A 13383-nucleotide genomic window follows, 5' to 3' on the forward strand; every position below is an offset into this window, starting at 1 on the left:
TTTATCACCCCAAGTATTGTTCCTTACCCTATAGTGATGTAATTGAAGGGTGCTCAGATGAGCAACTGCAGTTAATCATCGACTGGTGAACGATGGGCAAAGAATGTCATGGCTCATAGTCAATGATTGTTTCAAATGTGGATGTTTAATCCTAGTTTTTCATTAGTTTGCTGTGGAATACCACTGTAGATTCATCAGGGGAGTCAACAGATTTCAGGTGTTAAAACTCAGTATTTTACATCACTTGTAATATACTTAGAGCTTTCAGAACACAAAATAATACATTTAAATCTATGCAAGTCAAGACATCAATTGGGTACCATGTTATAGAGCCCTATAAAAATGCTTTATATCTGTATTGTGTGGTTTTTGCTGTGCCTAACATCTGTTTCAGCCTTCGGGCACCATCTTAAATATCCAAAGTTTTGGCAATTTAATATATGCAGTTAACTTACACAAAATGCATTATAGTGTGATTTAGAAATCAACTGCTGAAAATTGCTTAGTACTCTTAATTGTTTATAACTCTTGAATAAGCTTACTACAGATTTCTGAAGAAATAAATGCTGATCATGAGACACTTTTTAAAAATGACTGAATTAAAATAAACAGCATTATACAATTTAATTTTTATTCCCTTGAATATAATATAGTGCAAAATGTGTGGTGTTTAAGTTCTTCAAGGCAGAGAGCATGATACCTAGCACATAAGGTCATTGTACTACTGTAAAACACATAACAGATCTAAATTGTACATGAGTTTTGTTTTCTGTCTGTGTGTAATTGTACATCCTTTTCTTCTATATCATGAGCCTGTTATGATTACTTCATGATTTGTATAAATTGTCATTTGAAGATGGACTTTTTTCTTGTATCTGTTTTATATTCATGCTTGAGTTTAGTACTTTCTCTTAGCGGTGGAGTATAATATTGCTCTTGTAAAAACAAGAAACTGCAATCAATCAGTTGTGTATAGTGGGCATTTGGATAGCTGAAATGGTTGAAAAGGGTAAATAGAGTAAAGGAGATCATTAAGTATCTCATAGAAATAATTGATTTTAATCTTTGAGTGTCTCAAATATTTTTCCAGTTATAGCAAAAGCTCTACCTACCAGGTTTCTGACCAATATTACAAGCATCATTTACTGTTTTGTTTTGAGGGGGTTTTTGTGTGTGTGTAGTAAAGATAACATTTCCTATCGATCTATATTCTGACTAGAAAACAATATACACTGTTGACTTAGGTCATGTCTACACTGAGACTTCACACTCTGGCTTGCCATGTAGGAATCTACAGCACGTTAGCTGGCCACTCACTGACTGACTATGCGGACTGCTACTGTGCATGAATAATTCCAGAGTGTGCTTTGATGAACTGCACAGAACTACAGATCTTTTGTTGTGCATTAGCAAGGTCCACATGGCCAGTTACTGCATGGCAAGCTAGTGTACTGTAGAGTCACACCCTGGCTTGCCACACAGTGGTCTCCATGTGGGCAAGCCCTGAGAAGTCCATCTGCTGCTTGAAGTTGCATCGAAATTACAGATCAGTCAAAATACCTTCCTGTAATCAACTGAAATCCCCATCACTGACAAGAAAGGGTTAAAGGCCAGTTGGGCATATTTCCACATCTACAAAATTAAATTCCACATGGGTGGAAATTAGATCATTATCAGCCAGAGAGAGGGGACAAAAAAAATCTGGGGATAACTCAGCAGACACCTGGGCCCTATAAATAGGCTGAGAGAGTTCAGCGTTGGGGAGAAGACCCACCTGCTTCCTGTGGCTGTTTCTGCCAAGAACCAAAGTGCCAGATAATAGTGGAGGCTAGAGGCCTCAGGAAGATTTAGACTCAATGAGACAGTGCTTGATATCAGAACTGAGGAAAAGCAGCGAAACCCAAGGAAAGGGTTAAGCGCAGGGGCCCAGAGGATAGATTGATTTTTTTGGTAGTTTGGATTACGCTTGAACGTTTTGTTAAACTGAAAGAGATTTGGACTAGCAGCTTCTCAGCCAGAGGGCTGAATGGCATGCAAAGACAGGTAGCCTGCAGGGGCTCTGAGTGGTCATAGTGCCCCTCAGGTTTGGCATGGCTGCTCTTCTGTCTCCGTCTGTGGAGGGATGGATGGGCCAAACCTGAGTGGTGCTGTGACAATGTGTCCGGTCACGATGCTCATAGTGGGGACAGGAGCTGCGACTGCAGGGTGGCCTCAATGTGGACTTTATTCAAATTCACAATTACCATGAACACTAATGCTATGACTTTGACACACACATCACAATCAGGGCAAAATATTGGCTAATGGTATGGATTCAGCTCAGAAAACAAGTTCATAAAAGGTGTGGTATCTGAAAACGTTCATATCTGAAATGTCACTAAAATATGGAATGTGATAGTGGAATAATTTTTCTCTTGTTACTTAGGATTGTAAAATAATGCTCTAGTATTACTAGTATAATTGCATTTTGCTGTTCACATTTGTGCAGCACAAAAGTAATGGGCTATTTTTAATTTTGTAGATGTGGCCTTAATTGTATTTAGTGCACTGCACACAACTGCTAAGACCTGAGATTTTGCACTCAATAGATCCCTCTCTTTTGGTTCAGTGGGCCTGGTAAAAGCACCCACGGTTTTAAAATTAAGTGCTGTTGTACGTACTTCACATTGTCCTTGCTTAGATATTTAGATTGCCCTGTTTCCCTCCCCTGCCCTACAGCCATACCTGTATGCTCCAGAAGTCAATTCATTTCTGATGGGTTATCAGTGACGAAGGAACCCTAGAACTGTGACCTCTACTCATCAGTGTTCATCCTATCTCATGTGAGGTATCAAAGTATTTCATCCCTCATATCTCTCCCCGCGCTCTATTATATCCTTTGGCTCTGCTGTCAGTTTCCTTAAATTTAAACACAAAACACACCACAACTTTTTGTGTTAGTCTTCAGAGGCACTGACATCTGACAGAGTTGTTTTAGAGCTGCTCGTGTAAACCACACCAATCCTCAGGTCTCTACCTTTCACTCCCCTCAGAACAGCTAGAGGTAATAGAGTGCATCTCTAATAATACCAGAGGTTTCAGAGCAACTTGTGTGGCAGTTGGTGCACAGCTTTTGTGGAGCTCAAGTTCTCACTTATAGGTACATCAGAGGCATTCAGCAGCTTCAGTCACTTATGTCTCATTCCCATTGGAACATCACTGAGCTTCATAGACTGACCTTAATGCAAGGGCATCTTCAGTGCCCTTAAGGTCTTGCTCCTCCGAGTGTGAAAAGAGTGTATATCACTGCTGCGCTTTATCTTTGAAGCGCCAGTGGCATACTTCTCAGCACATTTTCTGGATCAGGTGTGTTTTCTGTCTGCTTCCCTTTCTCTTTCAGATTGAGAAGGGCCCCCTGCAGCTTTAAAAAAGGTGGATGTGGTCATACTGTATCCCTCACAAGTAGGCATGATTGCTGTGTCCTGCTTCAGTGAGGATCACGATTGACTAGGCTGTGAGATGATCAGAGATGTCAGTGTGAGCATTACGTCCCAGTGGTTCTGATAAGTCTGGAGAGAATTTGGCCTCAAATGAGTCAGAATTGATACCTCATCCTTCACATCAGGGCAGGCGTTAGGGGTTGGCAACCTGGGCAACCACCCAAGGTGCTGTAGTCAGGAGGGTACCATTGGTGAAGAAGCAAGGGTGTCAGGCTCCCCCTTGCTGCCTGCTGGCTGCAGCCTGGCATGACAGGAGAGCCCACCTCCTTGCTCCGGAGCAGATGCCCTCTGCTTGCCACCACACCTGGTTTCCCAGCCCACCTCCCAGTCCCACCTCTGCACTCTGCAAGCCAATGAGCTCTTCCCCTCACCCTCTGGGACTGTCCCAGCCTGGGCCTCCTTCCATGGGTGGCCTGAATGAAAGCAGTGCTTCCCAATAGAAAATGAGTGTGGCATCTCAGCCAACCAGTGGGAACTAGAAATTTCTGGCCTCTTCTCTGAAATTTCTCTCTCTCTCTCTCTCTCTCTGAAACTGCAAGAGAGAGTAGGGGGAGGGGGTTTCCTGACCCCATGTCCCAGCTCTCAGAGGGCCTCCCAGGGCTTCCAGCTCTTCCCCCCCCCCCCGCACCCCCCAGGTTCCAGGAAGCCCCTGTCTCTGCCCCCCAGGTGCCAGCCTCCCAGTTCTCAGGGCCCCCCCATTCTCCCCAGTTCTCAGGGTATCCCCCAGGTCTTTGAGGTTCTCCCCTCCCCCATTCCACACACTGACCACCCAGTTCCCCAGCTCTCAGGGGCTCCACCTTTCTCTTGCTCATCCCAAAGGAAGTTGTCACTGCAGGGGGTTGGAGATATTTCGGGAGTGACCCTTCCTCCATCACCACCCATCCTAGCTACTCCAGTGCACTGGAGTGCATTTTAATCTTCCCTGCCCCCAAATAGCCCCCCTTCTGTGGGACTGGGAAGGGGCAGTTTAATATTGGGGATGCTTAGTATTGGGGTGTGAGGAGAGATCTGCCCTTTTGGAGCCCCCTACCCCTCACTACGTGTCACTACCCCTCCCCTGCCTTCCCACACAAGCAAACTATCTGTACTCCTCTGGTTCCCTCTCTCCTTTCCGGGGCTCTCTGGTCACCATGCTTCCCTGCCACCATAGCTCTCTGGTGCCTTCCTGTCGCTGTACCTCCCCTTAGGCTGCTGACCCGTTGTAGAGAGCCCAGGGAGGCAGTGAGGGCCAGAGCAATGGGCGTGGGTGGGGAGCCCAGGGAGGCAGTGGGGGCCAGGGACACCAAAATACAAGTTCACCCAGGGTGCTATTTTCCCTAAGGCTGGTCCTACTTCACAGCAAGACTGAGTTGGCATTTTCTATGGTGGTGTAGGTCTGATGGGATAGATCTCATCATTCTACTTCCATCCTTTCAGAGCAGTCAGCAAGATATACAGTATCAATATTGCTGTAGTGCTATGAGCATGTTCTCAGTATGTGGTTCTTGAAGCTGACTTCTGTGGTTAAATGAGGCATGATAATACTCCCATAGTGCTTAAACTCATTCGGTACCAATAGGGCTCAAAAGACTTTCAATTTGTAGCTGACTTTGCCAGTGAGGTATAGCTGTGGTTTTAAAGTAACTCAATAAATTTATGCATTCTCTGGGTGCATTGAGAGCTGTGATAACATACACAGAGGGAGCTTCTGTGGCACTGAAGTGTCAGACTATTGTTTTGTCATGCCATAGTTGGTACAAAGACTTGGGAAAGAGCTCGAACACATTTCATTGCCACAAGAGTGGTCAAATTTAGTATTTCTGTATTGGCTAACTGCCCTCTGGTGTCCGTGCCCTGTCATGGCGAGACAGCTCGCATGCTGTAACAATCCCCAGAGTCTGGCTCAGCAAGGACTTTTGCTCCTGGCAGGTTCAACCATGCCGGACTGGTCTGTAGGGGAGGGGCCAGACAAAAGATTAACAGCAGCCTTGGGAGAAACTTTGCTGTATTGATGGACAACATTCTGAGGTGGTTTCCATCTTTTTGGAGAAGGGAGTGGAGCGGTCCCTGCTTGAGTGGAAGTCAATCAGCAGCAGTCTTATGAGAGCCAGACTGAAAGGGAAACACAGTAATCACCCCGATCCAGTGCTATGCTCCAACAAATGACAGTGATGAAGAAGCAAAGGACAAATTCTACCTTGCACTATAGGCGTAGTTAGAGAGAGTACCACACTACAACCTAACTATTATCACGGGAGACCTGAATGCCAAGGTGAGTAAGGACAACACAAACAACGACAGAGCAATGGGAAGACATGAGTGTGGCACCATGAATGAAAATGGAGAGGCTTGTTGATTTCTGCAATATTGAATGATCTAGGCATCAGCGGAACCCTATTTCAACATTGTGAAATTCACAAGCTGACATGAGGTTCTCCAAATGGCAGAAATAAGAACCAGATTGACCATACGATGATCAATGGCAAATGACGACACTTGCTGACAGATGTGAAAGTGAGAAGGGGAGCAGACCACCACCTTTTGACAGCCTCCACCAAACAAGGGACATAGACGTTATGATATTGACAAGCTAAAATCCCCTGAAATACAGAAAGCTTTTGTTCTGCAGTTAAAGAACAGGTTTCAGGAACTTGCAGCCCTTGATGAAGGGGGGGAATGCAAATGAGGAGATCAACAAAAAGTGGGACAATCTATAAACAAAGCAGTGAAGCGAAAGGAGTGGATTACACCCAGCACGTGGAACGCCAGATAAACCAGACAAGCCCTGAAGAAAAAAGTTTTAGACACACAATCCCAGAAGCTAAAGGACAAATACCACAAGTAGTAGAGCAAGGCACACCAGGAGGTTAAACGCCTTGTGAGAGCGGACAAACGACATTATATTGATAATCTGGCAACACAAGCAGAGGATGCAACTGCTCATGTTGAACAAGGAATAGTCTATCAAATGACATGGCTTATCAGTGGCAAACAGGAGACACCAACAAACATTCTCATCAGGGACAAACAAGGCCACTTACTGACATCAGAAAAAGAACAAGAAATGGTCTGGACAGAGCATTTCAAAGAATTGCTGAACAGGGAGCCACCTATAGAGGAAGCAAACATTCAGGAGGGAGAAGATCTTGATATCAACACAGACACCCCAGCTCCGAAAGAGATCATTCAAGTCATCAAATCCTTAAAAAAATGGGAAAGCTCCTGGCAAGGATAACTTGCAGAATTGTTCAAGGTAAAATCTGAGTTATCAGCATCTATACTGGCCCCTCTATTTACATTTGTCTGGGAAAGGGAAAAAGTGCCAAATGAGTGGACCAATGGGGTTATAGTGAAGATACCAAAGAAAGGAACTCGGTGATTGTAATAACTGGTGTGGTATCACACTTATCTGTGCCAAGCAAAGGTATTGTGTAAGATCATAGTCCAGTGTATATTAGAGGCAGTTGATAGCGTTCTTAGAAAAGAGCAAGCCTGTTTTCGAAAAGGGCCTGGATGCGCAGACCAGATCTTCACTCTACGAAACATAATAGAACAATGCTTAGAATGGCTATGGCAACTCTAGATAAACTTCATAGACTTTGAGAAGGCTTTTGATAGAATTCACAGGACCAGCCTATGGTGCATTCTGCGGGCATATGGAATCCCTCTCTGTATAATCAACATCATCAAGCTAATTTTCCAACTTTACATGTAGTGTTGATCACATGTAAATCATGTTTACATGTGCTCAGTTGCATGAGCTCAGTTTTGAAGTCAGAATAGGAGTACATCAGGGGTGCATCATGTCTGCAGTCCTCATCAATATTGCCATCGACTGGGTAATGCGGCGTACAAGAGAAGACCTATCAAGGCATTAACACCCTTCACATCCCTTGAAGGCCTGGACTTCGCAGATGATCTCTCTCCTATCACATACCCAACACTGTATACAAGAAAAAACAACTCGACTCAACACATTCATCCAGCAAATTGAAAATCAACCGCAGTAAGACGTATCGTGACCTTTAATATTGGCTCACCATCACCAGTACGGATAGAGGATCATGCTCTCACCAATGTAGGGACATTTACATGCTTGGGCAGTACCATCAGCCAGAACAGTGGAACAAGCCAGGACATCCAGAACAGAATCAGTAAAGCCAGGAACACCTTTAGGAGCTCAAATACAGTCTCTGGAAATCATCAATATACAACACCAAAACCAAACTCAAGGTTTATCTGAGCTGTGTACTTTCAACACTACTTTATAGTGCAGAATGCTGGGGAATAAGAAAGTATGACATGTCCAAACTGTCTTCATTCCATACAACCTGCCTCAGAAAAATTCTTATGACGACTGGTGCCCCCCCACTATTGGGGGAGCGGGAGCACCAGCTAAGGGGAGGATACGTGACCTCCCCATGTGTCTCCACCCTAGCCCAGGGCCCCCATGCTCTCCCTATCCCACATTACCTGTGAGGGGATTTCTGTGCTCTCGCTGTGCTGGCTCCTCCTCCGGCACATTTGGCTGCTCTGCCTGGCAGGTAGAGCCAGGCAGGGAGCAGGGCAGAGCCACTCTTGGCTGCTGCCTGGGAGAATGCCTGGCTGTGGCAGCAGCAGGCTGCCTCCTGCCCAGGCTTAGCTTCCAGGATAGCAGCTGAGCAAATCTGTGCCCCCTCCCCACCCAGCATGCTCAGTCAGCTCCTGTCCCCAGAAGTGGAGCCACGGGAGGGAGTGGCAGCAGCCACTGTCCTTCTGGGACAGGAGCCGACTCTGAGCATGCCAGAAGCTGAGCTATGGTGGGGGGCAGCCTACTGCTGCCACAGCCAGGTGCTTTCCCCATCAGCCGAGACACTGCGCTGCACTGGTAGCATCCCAGGAAATGTGGCTAAAAGAGACTCTGGCCCTGCTCCTTCACTTCCGGCTCTGGCCCCGCCCCTTCTCCCCGCCCAGACTTGCCTCTGGGAGGGCACTTGACCTTTCATGACCCTCCTATGAGTCGCTTCCGTACAATCTCAAACCAAGACCTATTCACACAGTGCAGCCAAGAAGATATGAGCACCATCGTTAGGAGGAGGACTGGAGGTGGATTGGCCATGTGCTTCAAATGGAAACTGATTCCATTACCAGAATAGCATTAAAATGGACACCTGAAGGCAAGTGAAAATGAGGCCACGCAAAAACATGGAGAAGAGCTGTGGAAGCTGAGTTGAAAAAAAACTGGGACACAGCTAGGGAGCCATTGAAAGACTTGCCAGAAAACAGACAGTAGTGGAGGAGCTTCGTCACTGCCCTAAACACCAGAGGCGTAATGGGAACATGTTGATGATAATAAACTAGATCATTTCAAAATGTTTTATCCATTAAATCTCTTAAGAAGCTGCTTTCGAAGTGTTCTAGACCCGTGGGAACATGATTCAGTGACTGATCTACAGTTATCTGTTGGTTATACTATAATAGAAATGTTACCCTAAAAATAGATTTTTAAAACATTACCTGATCTGGTAACTTGACATGAGTCTTAAAGTAGACATTAATGTTTTTACATAGCAGTACAATGTGCCTGAGAAATATGGTTTTGAATAGCCATTTTTTTTATTTTTTTTTTTACAGCTCCTGGTTAGATAATAGTGAAAAAAGTGCAGTAAAGAAGCTGAGAAACAGCTTACCACTTAGGGAAGAATTAAACCGTTTAAAAGATGAACTCACTCATCAGCTACAGCTCTCTGATATCAGGTAATGAAGTACAGAAGATGTAACTTAAAAGTGTCAAAACTAGCATCATTTACAATTTTGTAAGGCCACAGTCTAAAAACAAAGTAATGCAGTTAAGCTTTAAAAAAGTGTATTCCAGCAAAATGTCTGTTTTATATGTAATCATAAAGGCAGAACTCCACTGAATAAGATATTTTCATCAGACTTGTATGAGACTAAAAATTTGCATTTAAAAGTCAGGAGATTGTACTACCTAGTAGAATGGTCACCAATTCAGGAAAACACTTAAGCATGTGGTTCGGTTCTGTTGTAGTCAATAGGACCTAATCATGTGTTTATGTACTTTGCTGGATAAAATTGGTTTCCTGAATCGGGGCTTGAGCTTTCTTATATAACTAACTTAGCTTAAACAACTTAGCTTTTCTTCTGATGCTACATATGGTACTTATTGACAACTTGTGAATACTTAGTAAAGGTATTGTTGTCAAAAATATCAGAAACAAGTCCACGGAGGGAATATTGTAATAGCTTTAAAAACCAGGCGGGGTTCTGTACTTGAGTTTCTTTACTCCAAAATATTTCTTAGAAAATACAAGTCGTTAATATTTGAGAACAAAAATGCATCTCTTCAGGGTATATTGTGAAAGTTTTGAGTTAAATAGCTTTTAGGTTTGTTTAGTGCAGTAACAGAGTTTAAAGCTAGAAGGGCCCACCAGATCATCTAGTCTGACTATCTATCACAAGCCGCCAACAGCCACACAGTAACCCAACAACTGAAATTAAACTCAAGTATTTTTCAGCCCACAGAAGACTAGACTATTATGTGCCACAGGCAGAAAATAGGAGGGACCAAGGTGCACCTATGACAGTGAAATGAATGGGAAATACTTATGAAATGAATACAGATAATCCTTGCAAGTGACTCACACCCACACATTGCAGGGGAAGGTGAAAAACCCCCAAGGTCCTTCCCAACCCCACATATGGCGATCAGTTAGACCCTAAGCATAGGAGCGAGAACCAGCCAGCCAGGCATTTGAGAGAGAGAATGCTTGGTGCCACCTCAGAGTCCTGATCCTCCATGTCAAATGGCCCTCTCCAGCCATGGCTGTCCTTGATGCTTCACAGGAGTGATATTCAGAAAACCCAGAATCCACTGGGAGGAAGTAGGGGGTTGGGGAAATATCCCTTCCTGACCCCTGCAGGTGGCTGGCTAAAAACCTGAAGCATGAGCTTTTAGGAACATCAGACAAACTGGACTGAGCTGCCCCTTACTGTCACAAGCAACCCCATCATACAATCTCACTCATACATTTGTACAGCTCCCTCTTGAAACTAACTAAGTTGTTTGCCTCCACAACTCCCAATAGGAGGCTTTTCCACAACCTCGCCCATCTCATGGTTAGGAACTTCCTTCTAATTTCCAGCCTGAATTTGTTTGTGGTCAGTTTATATCCATTTGTTCTTGTGCCAACACTGCTCTTTATCTTAAATAGCTCTTCACCCTCCCTGGTAATTTACTGCCCTAATACATTTTTAGAGAGCAGCCTTCTTTTTGCTAAAGTTAACAAGTCAAGCTCTTCCAGTCTCCTCTCATAAGATTAGGCCCTCTATTCCCCTGATCACCCTATTAACTCTTCTCTGCACCTTTTCTGGTTTGAATTCATCTTTCTTGAGCGTGGGTGACCAGAATTGTACGCAATATTCCATATGAGGTCTTATCAGTGCCTTGTACATGGCATTAATATGTCTATCTCTACTGGAAATGCCTTGCCTGATGCATTCTTGGATCTCATTTACCTTTTTCACAGCCGCATCGTACTGGTGGCTCACAGTCATCCTGTGATCCAACCCACAGACCCAGGTCTCTCTTCTCCTCTGTTGCTTCCAACTGACGAGCTGCTAGCTTGTAGCAAAAATTCTTATTAGCTTTTTCTTACTGAATTTCATCCCATTTCTGTCACTCCAGTCCTCAAGATAATCCAGATCTTCCTGTAAAATGTTCCAGTCTTCCTCTGTATTGACGATGCTTCCCAACTTAGTATCCTCAGCAGATTTCATTAGCTCACACATACTTTTTGTGCCACCGTCATTAATAAAAATATTGAAAAAGATTGTTTCCAAGACCAATTCTTGAGGAACTCCACTAGTAACCTCCCTCCAGTCCAATAGTTCACCTTTCAGCACAACCCGTGGCCTTCTCCCCATTTAACCAGTTCCTTATCCATCTTACAGATCTTGTACTGATCCCCATCTTCCCTAATTTAACTAATAATTTCTCATTTGGTACCATATTAAATGCTTTACTGAAGTCCAGGTATATAAGATCTACTCCATTTCTCTCATCTAAAATAAGAGATTTTCTGAAAGAAGATCACGTTAGTCTGATGTGATCTACTTTTGGTAAATCCATGTTGCATTATGTCCTTTTAGCATTTTATCTCCCATGAACTTGCTCTTTCCTTCACAATTTGTTCTAAAGCCTTGCATACTAGTTACTGACCTGTTGTTCTGACTGCCTGGATAACTTCTTTTACCTTTCTTAAATATAGGTCTGACATTAGCTATTCTCCAGTCATATGGGATTACCCTGACTTAATTAAAAATCCTTGCTACTGGACTAACAGTCTCATGTTCCAGTTCTTTCATATTTTGGAATTGAAATTATCCAGGCCCCTGATCCGAGCATGTTAAGATCTGTTTTTCTTCCATCTCAGATGTAGTAATTTCCATTTCTACACAGGCTCTTTCATCAACTATACTGCCTTCATGCACATGTTCCATATGATCATCCTTATTGAAACCCGGCAATGAATTCATTTAGTTTCTGAGTCATATCTAGATTATCTTTAATTTCCTTCCCATCCTCACTGCATAGCAGCCCAATTCCACCCTTCCTTATTCTATTTTTATGTAAACTAAAAAGATTTTAATTTCCTTTGCAAGAGTTAATTCATCTTGATTTTTTATAGTTCTAACTATTCTTACATTTTTATAACCTCCAGATGTAGCTTTCTTTATTGATCAACCCTTTTTTCCATTCCTTACAAACTCTCAGCTTACTCTTAATAATCTTTTTGAGGTGGCTATTCATCCAGCTGGTTGGAGCCTTTCCCTACAAGCTTTTTTCCTTTGCTTGGGATGCAAATTTCAGATAACTTTTGTATAGTTGTGTCATAGGGTGGTCCCCTGAGAGTCATTTCCAGCCTCAGTGACTAACCACAACAACTCCAAGTTGTCTTAAACACCACTGTGCTTTATATTCCTTCAGAAGGCCACAGCCTGGAGCGTTATTTACATACTGCTTACAATCAGTAGCCAGCTTCCTCACTTGCTTCTGGGGAAAGGGTGGAGTATTAGCAGCAGCCCGTCCTGTCTATTACTGCTTTCCTTCCTACTCTCCTCCCTAGCACTTCCTTCCTGTCTACTTATATAGTCCCAGCTGCAGGGGTTTCTTCTACCCAATTAGCCTTGAGCTATATCTTTACTCAGTTAATTGGCACACTGTGCCAACTACCTGTCTTTCAGTCCAGTCCCAATTAATGTATACTGGTGAGGATTTGAGTGACGGGGTGCTGAGTCAACTCATGACTCAAAATGCCCTGCTAGAAGTTGATTTTGAAGAAATTCCAAGCCTCCTCCACATTTAAGTCCTTGAGCTTTTCAGTTGACTTCTTTAACTAATTCCCTTAATTTGCCAAAGTCTGCACTTTTGAAATAAAAGGTCATAGTTGATGAGCTGATTTTGATTATCCTTCCATTTAATTTAAACTTAATTAGCTCATGATCGCTCGATCCAAGGTTATTTCCTAAGACTAGCTCTTCTATGAAGTCCTCACTGCATAGTAAAACCAAATCAAAACAAGTTGATAGAATCTTTCTGAACATAGAATGAAATTTGCTTGTTTGTGGTTTTTAATTTTTTCTTTCATAGTCAGTTATCAAAATACTGTAATACTATATTGTTAGATTTTATGGAAAGTTCACATTATAATGAAAAAATTTACAAAAAAATGCAGCTTCCTGTTCAGAAATTTTTTTGAACTGAGAAGTAATTATATCTTAATGGGAAACTGCTACTTCTACCTCTTACAGGTCAATACTAACATGGTTGGAGGTTTTAAAAGTAAATAAAGGGCTTGATCCTCAGCCATTTCAAGCTTATGCTTGGAACATTTTAGCAGAGGGTGCAGGCTCTAAGCCACCTTTT

General features: G+C 43.2%; 1 protein-coding gene across 3 annotated transcripts in view; it reads left to right on the forward strand.

Annotated features, from left to right (window-relative positions):
* Positions 1-13383, forward strand: part of TCAIM (T cell activation inhibitor, mitochondrial) — a 45475-nt gene that overhangs the window by 15890 nt on the left and 16202 nt on the right. For all 3 annotated transcript variants that reach the window (XM_084620881.1, XM_084620883.1, XM_084620882.1), the window contains one exon: positions 9072-9194. In XM_084620881.1, the coding sequence (XP_084477007.1) occupies positions 9072-9194 (123 nt within the window). The remainder of the gene's footprint in view (positions 1-9071; positions 9195-13383) is intronic.

Source organism: Lepidochelys olivacea (genome assembly GCF_965140295.1).
Source record: "Lepidochelys olivacea isolate rLepOli2 genome assembly, chromosome: 2".
In the NCBI taxonomy this organism is placed as follows: domain Eukaryota; kingdom Metazoa; phylum Chordata; order Testudines; family Cheloniidae; genus Lepidochelys; species Lepidochelys olivacea.